The sequence below is a fragment of the Vicia villosa genome, unplaced genomic scaffold (genome assembly GCF_029867415.1).
Source record: "Vicia villosa cultivar HV-30 ecotype Madison, WI unplaced genomic scaffold, Vvil1.0 ctg.001020F_1_1, whole genome shotgun sequence".
In the NCBI taxonomy this organism is placed as follows: Eukaryota; Viridiplantae; Streptophyta; class Magnoliopsida; order Fabales; family Fabaceae; genus Vicia; species Vicia villosa.
In genome coordinates, this window is record NW_026705450.1 from 476,255 (window position 1) to 497,330 (window position 21,076).

Here is a 21,076-nt window from a genome sequence, read left to right on the forward strand (position 1 = left end):
TTTCCATTCATTTCAATTTATCCTCAAAGCTCAAAAAATTGTATAAGTTTTTTCTACTCATTAACTCATCCTCAAACTTGTTATTAGGTTTGTTAGAAATTATGACAATGTGTAAGTAGATGTTATTGTAGTTCAATGTTAGTGTTTGGATATTAAAAAATAGATTTTGGATGAGTTAGGGCAAGAAGTGGAAACTTTGAAAAAATGGTTATTCGTGTGTTATTTCACACATATTCGAAATCTCCTTAAACCAGTTTCGGGTGTGAAGTTGCGAAAAAACGTCCTGAGTTTATTTTTTTTCAAATTTGTTTTATTCTCTTACTTCTTATTAACTAGTCACATTTTTTTAGGAAAATGACTGACAACCAGGCACCGAGCGATCGACTAAGACAATGCAGGCCAAGCCAGGCAGCCTCTTCTTGGCGTGAGAGAGCTGCACAACAAGGAATGACTCGGGGATGGGGTCGAGTCCGCCAGGAGGAAGCGCCTGCTGGGTCCTTATTTGCACCGAGGAGTCGCCTATCTCGGACGTCATCTTATCGTGCCCACGAGCAGGTTAAGATTACTCTAGAGGATGAGGTGCCAGAGCATGTTGAGGTACCTGAGGAGGAGGTTCACCCAGAGCATGAAACGAGGTTGCTTAGGAGGATGTTCATGATGCATATGCTGCCCGGATCGACGCTGCAATGGAGGGGGTGAATCTTAGCTACTCATAAGGGTCTTCTAACACTTCCCTTTTGATATACTATTATGACCATCACGCTCAACATATTTGGGATGGAGAGATTTTTTTTTTTGCATTTTTTATTTAAACGGCTTACTCACAAATATGGATTTAACAATTAACATTAAGGGTTTTTTTTTGTTATAGGAGCGGTTGCCCATTAAATTCGTGAACCATTTGCAAAAAATCTTGTATCTATTTAAACTGCAGCTTGAGTGGTTTAATAATGTTGTTGCTGGATCCAGACTTGGCGGATTATGTTGTACTGGTTATGTTATCATAAGTCACGACATGCAAAGGCATTTTCCGAAAGATGGCACAAGGAGACGTTGTCTTTCCACTTTCCTCTTGGGGAGTTGACGATCACCCTTCATGACGTGGCTTGTCAGCTCCACCTGCCTATCAGAGGGAGGTTACTCAACCATTCCCGGATACAACGAGTTGAGGTTGTTGAGTGGATGATAGATTATCCAAGTATTGATTCATTTGCGGCAGCAGATGAGTGTAGAACAACGAATGAGGCGCATGTCAAATTCTCCCCCCTAAAAGTGCTTTATGAACACCACTTGGTAGTGGCAGTTGGGGTCGAGGATGAGGGTGATTAGGTTTTTGTTGAGTACCATTATGGTTGTGTTTTACGATGTTGGTTAATGTTATTGGTTGGCACGTCCCTCTTTATTGACAAAAGTGCAACCAACGTGGACGTGACATGCCTCAAGTATTTTATTGATCTGAGTACAATTCATGACTGGAACTAGGGGGCCGCCATTTTGGTATATTTATACCAAAAGCTGAATGAAGCATGCAACTAGAGGATCAGGCAGTTGATTGACTCTTGCACACTCCTCACGGTACCTTTCATTTAAATCATATTACATTTAATTTGTTATTTATTAACTTGTACTTACATATTTTGGTATTTGTATTTCAAAGTCAGGTCATCTCTTACTTTCATCGCATTCATGGCTACAATCCTGATCCGTTATATACTGACAACATGCCTAGGGGTGCAAGATGCCTCATCCACATGGGGAATCATAAAATGTCGTCATGTCAGGTGTATATAAATTGTACTAATCACGATGACATAAACTAGATGTCGTTCTGGGATTATAGGCATGTTGTCCCCTTCGACAGTATCTCATTACATTATGGATGGTTAGCATGTGAGACAAACACCGTGGTCAGGTATCCGCTGCATCAAACAGTTTGGAGGTGTGTATATGATATCGAGATCTCCATTTGAGACTGCTCCCGACACCATTACCCACCGAGCTCTTACTAACATATTTTCAGGATTAGAAGCATCATTTGGTGTTATAGGAGTATCAGAGGATGCGGGCATCACAAAGCTAGCACTGTGTAGAGGGATATGTGACATGTTTTTTTAAAATGTCACGTGCTATCATGACACCGAATGCTCTTGGGCGTCCACCTAGGCCAGCTCTTGAGGAGCTCTTGGAGAATCAGCAGGCCGCGGATGACCATGCCACTGATGTTCTGCCTATAAGTCAGCGGATACACTCGATTGGGCTGGAGACATTGAAAAGAGGGATCATTCAGGCGAGCGGTGCATAGGCGGTTTCTGTAGTTGAGAGGATGATTAAGGAGGCGTCCAGTGTGGCGTGCTATAGGAGGCAGAGGAGGTCGCAGGGGTAGGATTAAGCATACCTAGTAGTAGGGGTGGCAAAACGGGCCGCCCGCCCCGCCCGCCGCCCGCCCCGCCTTATGCCCGCCAAAAAATGAGCGGGGCGAGCATGCCCGCCAAGTAAAATGGGCATAAAAGTCATGCCCGCCCCGCCAAGATGGCGGGTTGGCGGGCGGCGGGCTTACCCGCCTATCTTTTTTTACCTTTTAATTAAACTTTTCACTTATTTTTTAAAACAATTTTTTATAAAAGCAACTTTTTAACAAATTTACTTAAAAAAATATTACATATATTTATAAATAAATGTATAAAATAAACCATCAAAAATTAAAATTACTAGAATTAATTAAAAAAAGAGTGAATTTTGGAGGAGCGGCGGGTTTTGGCGGGCGGCGGGCTTTGGCGGGGCGGGTATGGCGGGCGGCGGGTTTTTGCGGGGCGAGCTTTGGCGAGCGGCGGGCCTAAAATCTCAACCCAACCCGCCATTTTTTGACGGGTGGCGGGCCGGCCCGGCGGTCCACGGCCCGTTTTGCCACCCCTACCTAGTAGCAGTAGCCTATGTTTAATGTTTTGTATTTTTTGTTGTAATACTTTTACATTTCGAACTTTCAGAACAAATGTTGTACTATATTTTGGTATTTTGGCAATTTTTACGTAGTTGTTATTTTCAATTCATTTTATCGTATAAATGGAATACTTTTAGTTAGTCCGTTTCTCTGATTTTATCAATGTAATGATGACATTTTTTACATAAATGATAGATACAGAGTAAAATTCGCATGCGCATATCCGAAATATTTTTTTTAGGTGGTTTCAGATATGCAAATGCGGAAAAATCTCTGATATAATAAAACATCGGAAAAAATGTCATTTCTAATATGCATATCCGAAACATCTTGAAAATGTAAAAAAATGTGTGTTCGGATATGCATATGCAAAGGGTATTTTAGGGTTTTCATGGGTGCTTTTCAATCTATATGGGTGTATTAAGAGATTTCCTTAAATGATTTTGGGATGGGCCTTACGAAATATTATAAATGTTCTCAATTTTTAAGGATACATTTTCGAAGGCACCAATTTTTTATTTCACTAAAATTAACTTTAGAGATTTATCTGCGAAGGTGTTTTACGAAGGTGTTTTAGAGTATGTTCACATATACATCTCTGAATTAATTTTTTTTAATTCAAAAAATCCATTCGTAGATACATCTCTAAACTAGATAAATATATGTAAGCCTCACGCCACACTCTCCTTCTTCATTTTCAGAAAGTTTTTCTTTCTCATTGGAGCTCGTGAGCAACATTTTTTCAACCTTCTGTTCAATCATCATAAGAATTTCTACTTCTATCTTACCGATCTCAACTCATTCTACCTACAACATTCAGCATTTTGCATCCTCATCAACACATTTTTTAGTAAGTTTTTAATTTAACTTATTTTGATTTTTTTTTATTTATGTATTAGGTAAAATAGGTAATTTTTAATGCATTGGATAGTATTAGCATTCAAAATAAGTAATGTGTAATAGAATTTGGATGATTTTTTTGATGGTTAAGGAAAGTGTATCATATGTTTCTACCATTGAAATAAAAAAACAATTTTTTTCTGGAGATGCATTTATGAATTCTTTCCTTTCTAATTCTCTCGGCAGTGAAAACCTAACAACGTTTGCTCGCCGCGAGAGGGATCAACAACATCAGCAGGCCAGAGGTATGGGGGAAGTCGTCCCTTGACCTCACGACAGGCAAGTATCAGGTTCTATAAGCCTACAATAACAGAGGTCATCTCAGGCTCGTGTACATAGGGATGAGGAGGCTCTAGTTGCACGTGATGACTTTCTTCCACTTGTAGGCCTTTTCTCAAAAACACACATAACGCACAATAATTCACATCCTTAAACATATTAGGTACGTGAATAATACTCAAATAATTCATCTAATTATATCATTGTATAATTTTGCGTGTCAACTATCCAATGCTTCGAACGGCCCATCAAACAGACATGAAACTCAAGTTACGATCTGTTCTGCCCAAAATGTTAGTCGGCTTACCCAGCCCTCGCCTGGCAGAACTCCTCGGTTCGCCCATTTCTCGCCCGACGAGCCATGAAAAAATGTGATTCCACTATTCTCTTTGCTTCATTCGCCCGACGAAGCCTAGATGAAATCCATGCCCCACGCTCTCCCGATGAATTACGCGAGTCAACAACCTTCTAGGTATAATCCGCTTCTGTCTATGACCCCCAAGTTCCATCGCCTCACGCTCGCCCCGCGAATTTGGCGATCAGCAAATTTGCAGTTGCAATTCACTGCAGTTGCCGATCATTCAATGGTCAATTTTCAGACATCAAACTCACCAATTATACATCATAATCATCATAAATCATAGTTTAACAATAATTCATCAACATATACATATTATATTTAATCATGGCATCTCAAACATCATTATCACAATTACTCGTACGCGATCATCATTAATCGATATAATCAACAAAACCTACACCTACCATACCCTTATACCAATCATTAATCAACCATAATTACCCACCCTTGCCTTGTTATTTCTAGCAATTGATCTCTCGAGGTCGAATGGATGGAAGTTCTCCTGAAACCTTCTCTTGCCCTAGCACTCCTCTTACAGTTCTCCGAATTTTCACTTATGTTGCAACCTCATTACATTTTTCCTCACTCTTCCCCTTTTCTATTAAAATATTATCCCAGTTTAAGCTTTTCCTAATATGCCCTCCCAATTTCTACAACCTTATTATTATTATTATTATTATTATTATTTTAATAATTAATTAAATAATAATATAACTCATATATTATATTACTTAACTGCACCTATAATTACCTTACTACGTCTCTAACTCAAGGACTCTCATTCCCACCCAATAACTGAATAAATCATACAATATTCATAGATAAATATAATAGACAAAATTCTAAGTTGGGGTGTTACAATTTGCACCTGCAACATTATGACATGGCATATGCATTTTTTGTGGTGTCTTGGTGGCGGGTTATCTTCCATATTGTTATGAGATAAATATTTTGTGGTGCCTTAGTAGCGGGCTCATTATATACGATATGGACGATGGAAGATTGACCCCTTATAAATAACATATTAAGTACTAATGAGCTCAAGATGTGAAACCACACGAATAAAATATGGTGTGCGATCATGGAATTCAATAAAGGGTTTTCAACTTGAAATTTTATTTATAAGAAGTTTTTTTTCTTTCAAAACTTTAGAGAAGGAGATTTGTAACGTCTTAAATAGTTTAATTTTAATAATTTTTATTTAATTATAATTTTTAAAATTTATTATGGGTGATTATTTTGTTTAAAAACAAATATAAAAAAAGTTGCATTTTTAAAAGTAACTAATTATTTTTAAGTGATGTATTGAATTAAAATCCGGGGCATTACACATATATTTACAACAATTAAATTTGATGAGAATATCATATAATGTCTTGTAAAGTTTATTTATATGTCATGACACTTAATAACATTAACAAAATTCAGAAAAACACAACAGTGTCCCTCTTCTTCATTGCTGCTCACATCATTGTCTATGCTCCTGACACCGACTTCAACAATCTTTTTGGAGGATTATTTTTTCTTTAGGCCCTTTTTGTTGTCACTAATATTTTGCAAAGTGCCATTTTTTGTTAATCATTCAATTACATCATTTAGTTGGATGAAATCATTTGTGTTATGCCAATGACTTTTATAGAAACAACAATATTTGGATTAGTTTGTTCGGGCGGACTCCCTTACTAATATACAAGTTCCTTATTGTTGCCTCTTTGAACTCAATATTCACGCACTCTTTCAAAAATCTCCTTGTGAAGTGTTAAAAGGAGTGTAAACATCAAACTTGGAACGAGGTCCATGTCGACTCTCTTCCTTTTACCGTATAATGTGTGTGTTTTAATGTCCAACTAGGTACTACACTTCCTGCTACTCCGCTAAAATTGTTGGTCAGAAGTTTTCTCCGTAGTTGATGAAGTTTTTCTTAGAACGCACAGTCTGGTCTCAAGCCCTTTTCGAAGATCCAACACTTTAGGCTTTCCTTTGAGCATCCAACAGGCACGACAACTTTGGTGAAACGGTCAATGTATTTGCACAAGGTTTCTTTCTTACCGTGCTTGATCCCACTGAGCAAGACCATGGTAGTCAGTTGCCTCTTCTTGACGATGAAACGAGTTGTAAAAGCTTCACATGGACTTATACCACACCATTATTGTTTCAATTAGGTTTAGTGCAAAAAGTTTGCCTTACGCGCCCTTTCATTCAAGTCTATAATCCCCTTTCAGCTCTTGAGCTTCAGTGACTTCTCTATGGACTTTGGGATTATGCTCTCTAGAATGCGAGTGGACATGGGTTTTTTTCTTATGCATTTGGACGGGATCATCATCTCCATATATTTCTATCCTAATACGACCGTGAACCTTATGAGGAGTATGGCTACCCATTCCTTCTTTGAAACCAAGGAAAAAGTATAATGCTTATGTCTTCGGCGACTTGGTGCTCACGAGATCTCTTATGAATCCCTTATAAATTAAAGGAATGGTTGTTTTATGCAAAGATGCCTCTTGTAAAAAAAATTTATTCAGATTGGTAATGTGCAAAAAAAATTCAACCTGGGTAAGCCTTTCTGCCAAGTCCTGAGAGTTTTGCTACTGCACCGTCTATTAGACATTATTCAGTAGGTCGTTGACTCCTTGCAAGTTGGTATTAGACTGCAAGAGTTGAAAATCGAGAAACATTTTTCGCTCGGCACATGATAGGCAGTGATGGAGGTTGGAATGCAGGTGCTTAAGTGAAACTGTGGCGCATATTAGAGGAACTGTGGAGGTAGAAACACCCCCTGACCTGTTGAGGTTGAATATGATATTGTGTCGGGGGAACAAATGTAACAATTCTCAATACTCGATAGTCTATCACTTGAGGAGGAGGTAGATGATTCCTTATCATTGGATGATAGAGTGACTGGATTTAGAGGCTGCCATCTTTGAAGGACGTGATAAAATACTTGATGAAGAAGAGTTTGGATATGACAAAAATGACCATGAAACAAGGATATATGCTTTGATCAAAAGAGATATATATTTCTATCGAAGGTGATTCAAATGAATCAAGATAAGTTTGATCATATAGGATCGTAGGATCAGAAATCGGTTCTTTCAGACTGTGCCAATGTTTCGTACTAGAATTAGAGTTGATAAAAAATAATGGATTCATAGTTTGTTATGATGGTTCAAAGCTTCCAATGTAGCAGAGTGGGGGTTGACCAACAAGGTTAAAACTCCAATGCTTTAAGTTAATAAGAGGGTGAAAAGTGGAATTTAAATGAGAAATAATTTGAACACTTGTGAAGTGACGTGTTTTCCTTTTTAATTAGGAGAAGTGATTGACAACTGAATGCACCTAGCAACATGTGAGATGCAACTGACCGTCAGATTAATTTGAACGATTGGGATATCATTTACGTGAGAGATTACCTATTCATTTGAGAAAACGAGTCCACTTATTTTGCGCTAAACACCCTCTCGAGTTATTTATTGGACTTTCGCTTCTTTAAGTCTCATGGGCGGTCCAGAACAATTGTTTAAATCAACTTCTATATTAAACCATTCTAAAATATTTTAACACAAACTATGTTCAAATTTTATAAATATTTTTAAAAAAATTATATTATATAATCTGCAAAAACAAATTATTAAATTTATCTTATATACTTATTATAGTATATATTTTAAAAATAAATAACAAAAATGTATTTTAGTTATTTTTTTTTAAATAAATAAAAAACCTCATAAATTGATCATGATTTTCCCTCCAGTAAGGTTTGATGGATAGTTCAAGGAAAGGTGAAGCGAAAGAGAAGGAGGAGGTTGGTTTCAGTCGACTCGCCTCCTTCGTATACGAATACGAACCTTTGTCTCAACAAGATCTCGAAGCAATTGAAGCAACTCTTCAATCTTCTCTTCCCACCACCACCACCACCACCACCATCACTACCACCACCAATAACAACAATAAACGCCACATCACCTCTCACTCTCCCACTCGCCGCAGCCGCCGACGATTGCCTACGTCGCTCATCGCTCTTCAACTCCCACGCTCCCCGTCTTTCTCGCCTTCTCCAGGTTCCACTTCCTCTCCCGCATTCAATTTTTCAATACTAATTTGTATCACTGTTCTTATCTTTCATTCTTGATTCTTCCACTTATCTCGCATTTTACCCTTGTGCTGTGTTGCTATACAACGCATTGCAATATTATCAATGACTGTTAGTTTGAAATTTCTAGCTAAAATAAACATTTGATTTTTGAATTCCTTCCACCCTATATGTTTGTTTGGATATACTTTTTGAGTTTTCATGCGTGAGGCCAATGCTTGAGGCCAACAGAACAAAAGTGTACAGGTGTCCTGAAGTTATCTTCCGGACAGAGGCAATTTCGGGTTTTTATAGGAATTGTAAGGAACAATGAGTAAGAGCAACTCCTTGATTTCTAACTGATAGGTAGTGGAGAAGTTAGATGAGAGGGATTCTCAAATTTAAATGGGCCTGGGCAGCAGTTATTTAAATAAGGCGGCAGTTATTTAGTAACACAATTATAAATAAGAGGAGGAGACAAATAGAGGGTATTGGGCATTTTCATGTATTGGAAGGTTGGGAGAGACTAGACTCTCTAATTCCTAGGTGGTTATTAGCGGTTAGGTACCATTCTATTCTCTTCTCTCTAATTGTATTTTTTACATTTCTATGTAACTACTGTCTTTGTTAGATTAAGAGTTCCCAATCAAAGGTTTAATATATAAAGTATCTTCAGTATTCAGTTTTTCATATGTTTTGACCCGTTTCCATCACAATCATTGTGGGGTGGGTTATTTGAGTTTTACTTTCCTGTAAATGCTTGTTGAAAATTCACTGCTCATATTGGCTAGTCTATTGGATTCAATTTGATTATGAGAATGCAGTGAGTTGTTACTGGTTTACTGGCTTGTTTAGAAACAGATGATTAGTCTAGGCTACCCAGACACGAATGTCCTAATGGTTCTACTACGTGATAACCTGCTAAGGACGCATCTTCTCTTTTTTTTTTTTGCGAAATAAAATTTTGGATGCATTTTTATCATTATTTATTTCCTCTTATTTTTCTGATCAAACTTGTGACATTTATTTTTATTCTTGCAAGGCCATTCAAAGATGCGGTTGCCTGTAATGAAGTTTTGTGGGAAAATTATGTATAGCAGGACTTTTAATGATGTTGACAAAGCTGTAACAAAGTTCCTTAAAGTTATTGAAGAAAAGAAAAGAGAGACGATGCAGATTGCAATCGGATTTGACATCGAGTGGAAACCCACCTTCAGAAAAGGTTGGTTTGGTTTCTTGTTATCTTTGAATATCTGGTTATGGTTTTCACCTAGTTGAATCGAGTCTATTACGATTTCGGTATTTAAGAAGCAATATTGGTTTTGTATCACTGATATTATAAGATACCTTTTTATTTTATTTTATTTTATTTGCAAACAAGAGTAAAGGAATTTGATGAACTAGTTTTGATTTGGAATTTATGTTTGTTAGGGACTAAATAAAGATCAGAGAAACACCTGGTAAATAGGAATTCCAGTAAAGAAAATTCGATAATTTTATTGATAACCTCATGGAAGAAAATGTCCCTATGGGAATAGCACTTTTACAACTGCTTTCACAACTTTCTTCTAGTCAGTTGTTTGGCAATTTACTCGATCACACAGCTTATGAATTATCTATACTGTAATAGTTTTGTTGCAATGCCACCTATGTTCGTACCTTTTCAGCAGAAGAAAAACTTTTTGTTCCTTTTCTGCCTGTAAAATTACTGAACCAGTATTGTATGAAACTTCTATAGGTGTTCCACCCGGGAAAGTAGCAGTGATGCAGATATGCTGTGACACTAGTCTGTGTTTTGTTCTTCATCTAATTCATTCTGGAATCCCTCGAAATCTTCAGCTTTTACTTGAAGATTCCACAGTTTTGAAGGTTTTATTTATAATAAACTGTTTTTTTTTCTTGTTTTTTTCCTTTCTATCCGTAGGAATTAATCAATTATTAATACGATGTTTGACATTTACAAGGTTGGAGCTGGGATTGGCGGTGATGCTACTAAGGTTTCTAGAGATTATGACATATCCATTAAAGGCGTAGAAGATCTTTCTTTTCATGCTAATCAAAAGCTAGGTGGAGGTCTTCATAAGTGGGGTCTTGCATCGTTGACTGAAAAACTTTTATCAAAACAGGTATGCTTGAGCCTAATTCTTGACTAGTCCAGTATTCTTCTAACATCTGCTGGCACAACGAAACTGTTTATGCGCTTCAAAACTGTCTGGTTAAAGAGAACACTGTTGCCACTTCAATGTCCCTAACTTGCTCAGTTATTCCTATGTTCTTATATTTTTTTTTTGAAAGTTTCTTGGGCCTCTAACTAGAGATAAGGAAACTGGCCATCGTCTCCCTCCTAAATCAACGCAATATTAAATTCTTTCTATGCCAACTATCTTTTGGAAAATAATTGTTATTTTGACAGGTAGTCTCTGTAGGTTCAGCTGTGAATAGGATTTGAATTCCTGACATTACATATATAGTATAGTGAAAACACAAGCCAGTTCTACTGTCACCTACCTCTCTATTTGGTTAAAAAACTGTGCTAATATTTTTGTAATGTCCCTGAATCATCATCTACGAAGAAATGCTGTAACTATAATTACTATTTTTCACCATAAATGTTTCTAATTGACAACTACCCCGAAGTAATTTTTTTCAACTCAATATCGAGTAGTTAAGTAGGTTTTTTGACTGATCAGTATAGTAATATATTTTGTTGCATTCAAGCCATAGCGGATTGCTAGATTCTGAATAAACCAGAGTCTTGACCCTTCCCGATTAGGCGCAATTAAGTTCTTAAGATGCTACTGCTTGACTGTTTTCCGTTTTTAGTAATCCTTGTCCACTGATTTTAATTTTCTTTGGCCCTAGGGAGAGAAAATTTGTGAAGGTGTTACATTTTCAACTGCTTTCTTGAAAAAGGTAAAGAATTATGTTGATAGGATATTTAACAGTATTATTATATTTGCAGCTTAAGAAGCCCAGCAAAATAAGAATGGGGAATTGGGAGACTCCTATTTTGTCAAAGGAACAACTGGAGTATGCTGCCACAGATGCTTTTGCTTCTTGGTTTCTCTATCAGGTACTAAGGAATTCTGTCAAAATAAAGAAGAGCTATCATCATCGTGTAATGATTTGGTCGTAGATTCATAGTGATGATTTAATAGCAGATAATAAACGTAGATTTTCATTCTAATTCAAACTAAAAATTAATGCACATCACTCTTCACCACTGCAGTCACTAATCACCTTTTACCATTGCCACCTAACACTCTCCTCCATCATCACTGCTTCTCTACACCCTTCATCACCACCATTCTCCATCTCTGCCATTGCTAACTGACAAGTATAATTTTATTATTTAAGTTATATCGTAAAACGTTATTATCAGAATGACTCAAAAACATGATATCTACGATAATGTAAAACATTGAATAATATAAGAACTTTAAGACTCATCCTTTTCTATTTTTATCCAACTCTCTTATCCGATTTGTCCTTATATTTTATCACGATCCCTAAACGCGTCCTAAATAGTAAATTTAATCAACATGATTTTTAATATCGTTAGTTAATATTTCCATGTCAAAGTCAGTGATACAACAAATTTTTTAATGCTTTTGCAGACTATTAAAGATCTCCCGGACGTGCAGGATGCTACCGACAAGAGTAGTGAAGTTGATGCTGTGCCGCAACAATGACCATAATGTTTGTGTAACATAATTCATTTCTTATTAATTATATTTAGTTATTTATTATATGTTCGTACTAAAATAGATGTCAGTTGTAATTTTATGAGAATGTCTCAAGAAATGAAGTCTTCAGGATTCGGGTCCTGTTATGACTGGTATTTTAAATTTAATTGGCGGTGGATATTTCGTTCACTGAGGAAAAGAAAAGCAAACAAATATGCTTGATATTCATTTCCCTGTTATATACTGAGATCAAAATATTCAACTCTTCTGACAAGGATATTGTTGCAATTAATAATATCATCCTCTCTCTGGCCTACCTCTTTGAGCTCAATTCTTGCTAGAAAAAGCTTATATGTAATCAAGGGAGCACTTCTTTATACTATGAACTACTATAGTTGGCTGTTTATAGCAGTTCATTATTTCCACCTCTTAGATTTATCTAGTTCACTGAAGCAATGATGGACTTTATACAAAAAATACTTTCTTCTCGACCAAATCTTTCGTGTAAGAGCTCCCTTCAATTTGAATAATTGAGTCAAGTATAAGTTATGGCTATAAATGGAGCACAACCATTACCAGATTTAAGTATGACAATGGCCGTCCTTAACGGGATAGCATAGGATAAACATTTATGGACATTTATCATACGATGTCATTGTGTCCAAACGTGTCTCCTTAGCACCATAATGATCGAATAAATGACTATTAAGCCTCTTTATGATGATTAATTGAATTTATAGTGTTTGTTTTAAATTAGGCTAATGGGAATTAGTATAAAAAGGAGTCATATACCAATCAACATAGGAGACTGTACTCTCATACAGAAAACTACCCTATACAACTCTTATTGGTCAACATCAGAAGAGTTACCAGCTAGTGCACTTGCATGAACAAAATGTTTTCTATTTCAACTACAAATTCAAAATATCTCATCCACTCATATATGAGTTCAGAGTGCACATATTTTTTATCAACTAAATATGTTGGGAGCAATGTTATATATTTTTTACAGAACCAAACAGATTTTTTTATATTAAATAAAGTAAGGCATGAGGCTTGCCAAAACCAACATGTTACACATAACATGAGCTGCAACAAGCTAATACAACAACTTTCAAAACAGACGCCTAAACAATAACACACCGAGATCCACTGCAAACCAAATTATCCCATATAACTTATACAATAATACCTACATCTACTGAAATAACATAAAAATTAAAAACAAAATACATTCTTACTGAGTCAAAAACATGCTGCTCATAACACTTTGCATAATTCCCATAGACCTGAATCTCAACACCAAAATCCAACAAATGAAATTGGTAGGCAGGAACTGGTCGCACCTGAGAAGAGATCTTCATAACGCTATACCATAATGCCTGCTACCAACACTTCAACAATATCTACTTCTGCTACCTTCAAAGTATCTACTGTTGTCAAAAAAATCTGCACAAACAGTAGTACATAAGACAAACCAAACTGCCATTCTGTTTTTATTTTTTTAACTTTGTAGAATGCTGCTTTAAACCGAAATATTCATATTAATCGTACACTAGTTCCTGGATTTTGTATGTAACCGGTTCTAAATTGTTTGCTTCACCTCCTCAACCAAATTCTCAATGCAAATACATTTGTTATGATAACTCTTTTCACTTATTGCTTTCCAAATTATCCAAACACAAGCACTCTAAATAGCCCTCATTCACCCGACATGCAAATTGATCTAAATGTGCATCACTATTATTTTGGACTGCTATTTTTATTCCCAACCGGCGACATATCTCGTACCAGACCCCAGAAAGAATTTGGCATTCAAACCGCATATGAATATGATATACCAATTTCAATTTCCTGCAATAGCTAACACAACCTGCCTTGTTTTGATCCAGGACACTTGTTTTTGCACAAATTATCCTTTTTAACTATTTTGTTTTGCATCATTTTCCATATCATTATAGACACCTTTGTTGGCATATCTCTCTGACCAAACTTTTGCTAGGTTAGGGTTTGTGGTAACTGATCTATCGGACATTAAAACCTTATACGCCTATTTTACCAAGTATCCTCGTTCGTTACCTTCTCTCCACAACCACCGATCTTCCTCTGTATTTTTTAATCCCACTCCTTCCACTACATTTTCAAGGAGATTAAATCATTCCCTTCATTCTGATTTACCTCTCTGGTCTTTAGACAGCCAAAACAGATTGTTGAATGAGTTTTTTAAGATCACTCTACCACACCATCTATCACTCCAAAAACTAGTGCCTCCATCATTACTGATGATTTTGCTTATCCTTGGAGATAGCCAATTTTCATTAAGACCATGTTCCCAATTTTATTTCATTCAAATTTTCCCACCTAGTAGACCTTACCTTGTTGCCTACGCTTAATACTCCTTCCCCTGTATTATATCTCTTTATGATTAGCCTCTGCCAAAGAACATTAGGTTCTAATTTTAACCTCCAAAACCACTTTCCTAATAGGTCCAAGTTGAAAGCCCTTAAGTTTTTTATTCCAAATATTCTTTCTTCTATTGCTCTACAAACTTTATCAAAGTTAACCCAATTAATTTTTCTCTCTTCCTCACTCCCACTCCACAATAATTTTTTAAACAAATACTCTAGATTAGTAATTATAATTGTAAAGGCCTTGAAAAATGACAGGAGTAGATTAGTAAAGGGAATAAGCCTACGTTTGGAATTTATTAAAAACCACAGTGGGTAAAAACTACCAATAGTAGCTTCTGAAAATTATGGTGGGAGGGCTCCAAACGTGCGGTGGCGGCAGTGGACAGTATTTCCAAAAACACCATAAAATTGATTTTAATATCACAACCCAATCTCCGATTGACATTTAATTGTTGTTCCATCTCGATGACCTTGACTTTACTACCTCTAACACCGGCTTCCAAATCTCTTTTCTTCTAGGATTTGTGCAAATATGTAACCTGATGTATTTGAACTGTGCAACCCCTACCATACAATATAGTATGTTGTCAGCCTCCTCAATGCACCATGGTTGTGGATTTATATCGATCAACGTGTTAATATAGTTGACTTTTAGAGTCAACATAGCTTCGAACAAAATTAAAAGTGCTTTCATATTTCAAATATTAACCCAACTCTTTGTTCAATGATTAGTGCGTCACCTCAGTATTGTAGATGAGAGGCTTGTTCATTATCATTGTCAAATCAGTATTCAGTGAATTTCTTAGACTCGATCGATTTTCAATAAGTATATAAAGACCTTCAGCTATAATAAAAAATAAAAGGGTGACAATGGATCACCTTGTCTCAGCCTGCAATCCATGCTAAATTCTTTTGTGGAACTACCATTTACCAACACCGAGAATGTTGTTGATTTTAGACATGAAGATATCCAACCTCTCTCTTTCTCATGTAACCTCATTATCTGCATTACACCCTCTATATATTTCCAATTCAATTAATTGCATGCCTTTTCGAAGTCCACTTTGAATGTCGGTGCTTCTTTTTTCTTTCATTTGACCTCATCTACTATCTCGTTCACGATCAAAATATCATCAAGGATTTGTCTACCTTATATGAATGGTGACGGAATTTCATCTATAATTTTCCCAATTACTCATTTCAATCTGTTAGCCCATATTTTGACAGCACCCTGTAAATGCATTCAATCAACAAAATAGGTCAAAATTATGAAATTTTCACAAAAATTTTCTTCCCTGTAATTAGCAATGTGAATGATGCATTCCCCCCTTTTCACACCTTTTCGTTAGCATGAAATTCGGATAATACATGCATAAAGTCAGACTTAATGATATCCCAAAAATCCTTTATGAAACCAAAGTTTTTTTTGTCCCATACCGGACTTTTATTGTTCTCATATTCCCGTACTGCCATCCTTACTTCGTCTTTTGAAAATTTTTGAATTAAATTTTTTTTATCACGCCGAACAAAAAATTTGGTTAGATTTTCTTCTCCTACCATTTGCTTCCAAACAAAAATTTTGGTTAGATTTTCTTCTCATGTTTATGCAGCCATGAAAGAATTGTGTTTGCATCCCAATCTTTTAACAATTTAATTTTGGGCCTCTGCCACTGTATGCTGCAGTTAAGCCTTAACAGTTTAACAATCAACTCTCATTTAATTTTAACTTTGTTGAACTCTTCTTTTGCCTCCTTTATTCCCCTTCAATTTTTTTTTTTTTTTTTGCTATTCGCACCGGTGTCGACCCACCACAGGTGGGCCACTAATCATTCCCCTTCAAATTTTATAAGTGAATTTTGTGTCATTCCTTGAGATTCTGTTTTATCCTTATTAATTTTTCTTTTAATACACCCATCCACTCTTAGTTCTTGCCACCCCAATTTAAATTTGAGTCACTTAATCTAATTGGACCGGTATAAATCCACGATTTTGTGATAAGTTAATTATTATTATTATTATTATTTTTATGAACTCGTCAAAAGATTCCATTTTCCCTGCCTTAAAATCATTCGCAATAGACACCATGTCTCCGTTCTTTGCCAATAGTGCCCAAGTTTCGTCCACATAGCTATTTTTTTATTTTTTATCACATGGTGCATAAATATATTCACAATACAATGCAGACTGCATTATGTTTTTTTTTCTTGTATAACATGACGCATAAATGTATATTTACAATGCAGACTGCATTATGTTCTTAGTCCCAGATACCTTCAAACCATAATCCAGTCTCCACTTCTCGAAGCCAAAAAAACCATAATCCATTCTCCACTTCTCTCAAAGAGAAAAAACCTTTGCCACATGTGATGCCAACATGCAATCAAGTGGCTCTAGGGCTCATCACGACGCAAGAATCACAATCTATAATGGAGGCAAGCCGATAACCAACATAGGGGTGGGACAAAGGGTGGATTAAAGTTAAATTAACACAGTCAAATGTCTAAAAGTGTAATTTTCATTGATAGAAAATGGATATAGAGCACAAAAAAACAACACAGTTTTTTAAGACTGGCCACAATAAAATCAGTGTGACTGTTGCTTGTAGAAGTGATTTGAAGAAAAAAAAATAGATGTCTTTCGGCTTTTATCCACTCACAAGATGTGAGTGTATAGAAGACAAAAGGGATATGAGAACTGTGAAACAAATCGGCAAAAATCCTGATAGATAATATGAGCATTCTTGTACCAAATAGTTTAATTGGCCTTGAAGGATACTTAATATATTTTTTTTGCGTTTTTAGTGAAAACCCGAGCAGCAACAATTTGCCTACAATATGCTTTGTAAGACCATCTTTACCTAGCAGATCATCAATCTCGGACAAATTAAACTCCAATAAAGAAACCTGATTATATAGTTATCCCGGATACCATTAAATTCAAATTCAACAAAGTGAGACAAACACTACGTACATATGAAAGGAACAAGTCAGATAGATATGTGTTATGTGTTTTATATGTAGGTTACAACTGGTAGTTCCAATATCAAGTAAAATTCATCCAAAATCATAAAGGGATGTACATTATTACAATCCAGAGGATCTTTTGATGATTCCAAGTGACATTTTCATCCAAATGCCTGCTTATATAGTACATCATGCATGAAACAAGCCTGTAAAATAAACAAGAAAATGCGACAATTATTATCAAAAATTTTAATATAGAAGCTTGAAACATGTTCAAATATATCCATGCAGTTATACTACTTAAACGTTAATGCACAGACAAAATAAGTTGCATAAACCCATCCAAAATCTTTTTACATTCATGTTACCGTCTAAAGTGAGAAAGATACACCAGTTGATTTCTGATTTAAACAATTTGTTGATGAAGATAAATAGTCAATGACAGAAAATAGCGAGAAATCCAATATAAGAAATAGCAGAAGCCGCCAAACATAAACATAAATATATAAACATAAAACTAGTATCGCTACAAATAGCAGAGTTGATATATGATACAGGCTACTCAAATTCTATACATTCTAGCCGTATAAAATCGCTTTTCGGGTTTTAATAACAACACTTGTTTATGCAAATGTTTCCTACTCATACTTTGCCACAATTATAATCAGGACCATACATAGTTCAATTGACAGGATATGAATTTTCTCTCTTTCCCAACAACAAGACGCCAGGATCATTCAACTTAAGCACATCCATGTTTACAAACCATGTAACTAACATCAAGAGTTAAGAAAGCTTCAAACTACATCAAAATCGCAGTCTTCCACTCCCACCCCCATAGAATAAAAATTAAGCAGCAGTAAATTAGAATTACATAAACCCTAAATTTCACCATATGAAAATCCGGTAAACCTTCAAACCACGAACACAATATCAAAATCAAACAATCAAGCTTGATAATTTCATTTATTGACACGAGAAATAACATGATAACAGAATCTTAAAAAAAAAACAACTATCTCTAGAAATTAAAACGAATTGAGGTGAAAATAGAGAGGAAGAAGGAACCTTATGGTTTAGTTGTAGTAGAGTTCAAGACCCATGCCATCATGGATCTCGTAATCCCTAAGAGTGATATGATCTTTGTAGATAGTGTACCACTTCTGAATACGGATCTTGTCGGCCCTAGTTCCAGTCTGAGCCGCCACCAGCTTCTTCAAATCACCAATAGTGTCATCATCGTTGCACTTCACACGGACCTTCTTCCCCAATCGATCGTTCAACACCACCTCTATCATCTTCGTATAAAACCCTAATTCCCAATTCGGTTTCGGTCTTTGCTTTGGTTGCTGTTTTTTGGATACAAAAGTTTCTTTTATATATAGCTTTTTATTCACGGCTTTGCGTAGAAATTAAGCTTTCAAATAGTTCTTCGGGTATTAGTATTTAGTGTCATACTAGTATTAAAAAAAAACTGAAAACTAAATTAAAAAGATATATAGAAAATAAGAAATTTTAAAAGGTAGATTTTTGTCAAAAAAAAAAGGTAGATTTTAGAATATAAAAAGATTTTTAATTAAAAAATATTATGAAATATTTATGTGCCGAATCACATGAGTCCTTTGTTAAATGGTATGATTTTAAAAATAAATTATGATATAAATTTTATTTTTTAAAATTAAAATAAGAAAAAAATAATTTAATTTATATATTGAGAAAATACATATAACATTTTTTTCCTAATTTTACATGTTAATATTAATAAAAAAACTAAATTATAAATTTTATTTTGAAAAAATTATTTTAAATAAAAGAAGCAAAATTAATTAAATATTGTTAAGGTTTTATATGATTTTCAAGAATAAAATTGCTTTTCACGACTTCTACTTCTCCAAGTCCATTTATTTTTTGTTAACTCGTTTTTCTATTCTATAAGTAGAGATCTCTGAAAAAGAATCAACTTGTTACTTTTGAAACGAGGATTCTTCTTCTCTTGTCGTATTGACTCTCCAGAAGGATGTTGTGCGAGTCCAACTAACGCTCTAATGGGACATCTTTGTCAATTTAGAAAAGGTAAGGACCCTCGCGATTGTATTGTTTTGATTAGGTTCTTATGATCTGGCATCTCTCCCTTTAGAACAAATATTTAAGCAAATATCCCTCCAAGTAAGTTACATTTTGAGGGGCTTACTCAAGTTTCAAGGATCACCACAAGAAAGCCTTTCATGGTCTTAAACAGATGCAAAATTTACATGCTATCAAGGTTGTCATTTAGAAGACTTGCATATAATTCGAGGTATATGGGATAATTGTTGTCCAAATACAGAAGGAAGTTAAAGGTAGTATGACTCTCTTAAAAATGGAGCAGGAACGAATCGAGAATAAATTAGACCAATTAACTCCAGAGGCATCACATTTGGGCGAGAAACATAAATCGGTTAACTATCAAAGGATCAATTATATGGAGATTCAACTTGAGTTGACATGAGTTAAAACCTATCACGACTTTGAAAACATGTGTTTGAGTTTGATTTAGAGGGTCATATGAAGGGTTTGAATCTCTAACACGAAATTTAGGCTATTTTTGGAGTTTCCTTTTAACAATTCCGAGCATCATCTTCCAAAAGCATTATTGGGTCACTACCATTTCCCAACGCATGAGCCAAGGAGACTCATATGGATGAGGGTCGGGAGTCCTATAAGATTGATAAAATGTAAATTTGTAGTATATATATATATATATATATATATATATATATATATATATATATATATATATATATGAAACAACATATGACGCTACATGTCATATGGAAATCTTTGTTGAGGTGGCTGTTGTTGGAGAGGAAGTTGTCAAAATCTACACATTTTTAGGCTTTTATGTATTTTTTTCCACATAAACTAACCTGATGTTCATCTTGCGGCTACTAACTATTTTAAGAATTAACAAAATCTTCCCATTGTTCATCAACATTTTCCCAAATAATAGGATAATATTTCTTGAAGTATTTCCCTTATATGTTTATTTTTAACTTGCCCCATTGCATATTTACCAATAGATAGATTCCTATGCTAAAGACTCTACTAATAATAAAAGTTTTTTCTCAATTTGTTGATCATTTCCCAAACTTGAGGTTTTTAATTCCAATTAATAAAATAGTTTTTCAATATAGGTCTCCTTCAAATAATTGTGTAAGGTTGACTTGTTTGCTATATAATTCAACCATTTTCTCTTTTGAACTCACGATTATGATTAAGGCCATTAACCGATCTTTTCACCGAGAGTCAAACTACATCAATATAGTATGATGGTATTCATCAATATTGAGTTATTATTCATGCCAACTCTAGGTAAAGATATGGTAATTTCTAAAGATTGAACTGCATCTTGGAGATATGTGAACCCATAAAGATTAAAAACTTTAGATACCATTTTAAAATTCTTTATGGCCCCATAAAATTTCATGAG

The 21,076-nt window shown here is 35.2% G+C and overlaps 2 protein-coding genes across 2 annotated transcripts; one reads left to right on the forward strand and one right to left on the reverse strand.

Annotated features, from left to right (window-relative positions):
* The first annotated feature begins 8,212 nt into the window (after positions 1–8,212).
* LOC131632772 (3'-5' exonuclease-like) lies at positions 8,213–13,152 on the forward strand. The gene is made up of 6 exons (XM_058903497.1): positions 8,213–8,536; positions 9,590–9,769; positions 10,286–10,416; positions 10,512–10,673; positions 11,510–11,620; positions 12,165–13,152. The coding sequence occupies exons 1-6, from the start codon at positions 8,239–8,241 to the stop codon at positions 12,237–12,239; spliced, it is 957 nt and encodes a 318-aa protein (XP_058759480.1). The 5' UTR covers positions 8,213–8,238; the 3' UTR covers positions 12,240–13,152.
* A 4,443-nt stretch (positions 13,153–17,595) lies between these two features.
* LOC131632779 (ubiquitin-like protein 5) lies at positions 17,596–18,982 on the reverse strand. Its single transcript, XM_058903508.1, has 2 exons — positions 18,676–18,982; positions 17,596–17,813 (listed from the first exon to the last, which is right to left on the reverse strand). Exon 1 carries the CDS (start codon positions 18,903–18,905, stop codon positions 18,684–18,686), a length of 222 nt encoding a protein of 73 aa, XP_058759491.1. The 5' UTR covers positions 18,906–18,982; the 3' UTR covers positions 17,596–17,813; positions 18,676–18,683.
* Between the last annotated feature and the right edge of the window lie 2,094 nt (positions 18,983–21,076).

Excerpts from the sequence above, each read along its gene's own strand:
- LOC131632779 (XM_058903508.1), bottom strand. The coding sequence starts at position 18,905 with ATGATAGAGGTGGTGTTGAACGATCGATTGGGGAAGAAGGTCCGTGTG.
- LOC131632772 (XM_058903497.1), top strand. The coding sequence starts at position 8,239 with ATGGATAGTTCAAGGAAAGGTGAAGCGAAAGAGAAGGAGGAGGTTGGT. Across the intron at positions 9,770-10,285 it reads GAAACCCACCTTCAGAAAAG|GTGTTCCACCCGGGAAAGTA; the intron begins GTTGGTTTGGTT and ends AAACTTCTATAG. Across the intron at positions 10,417-10,511 it reads AAGATTCCACAGTTTTGAAG|GTTGGAGCTGGGATTGGCGG; the intron begins GTTTTATTTATA and ends GACATTTACAAG.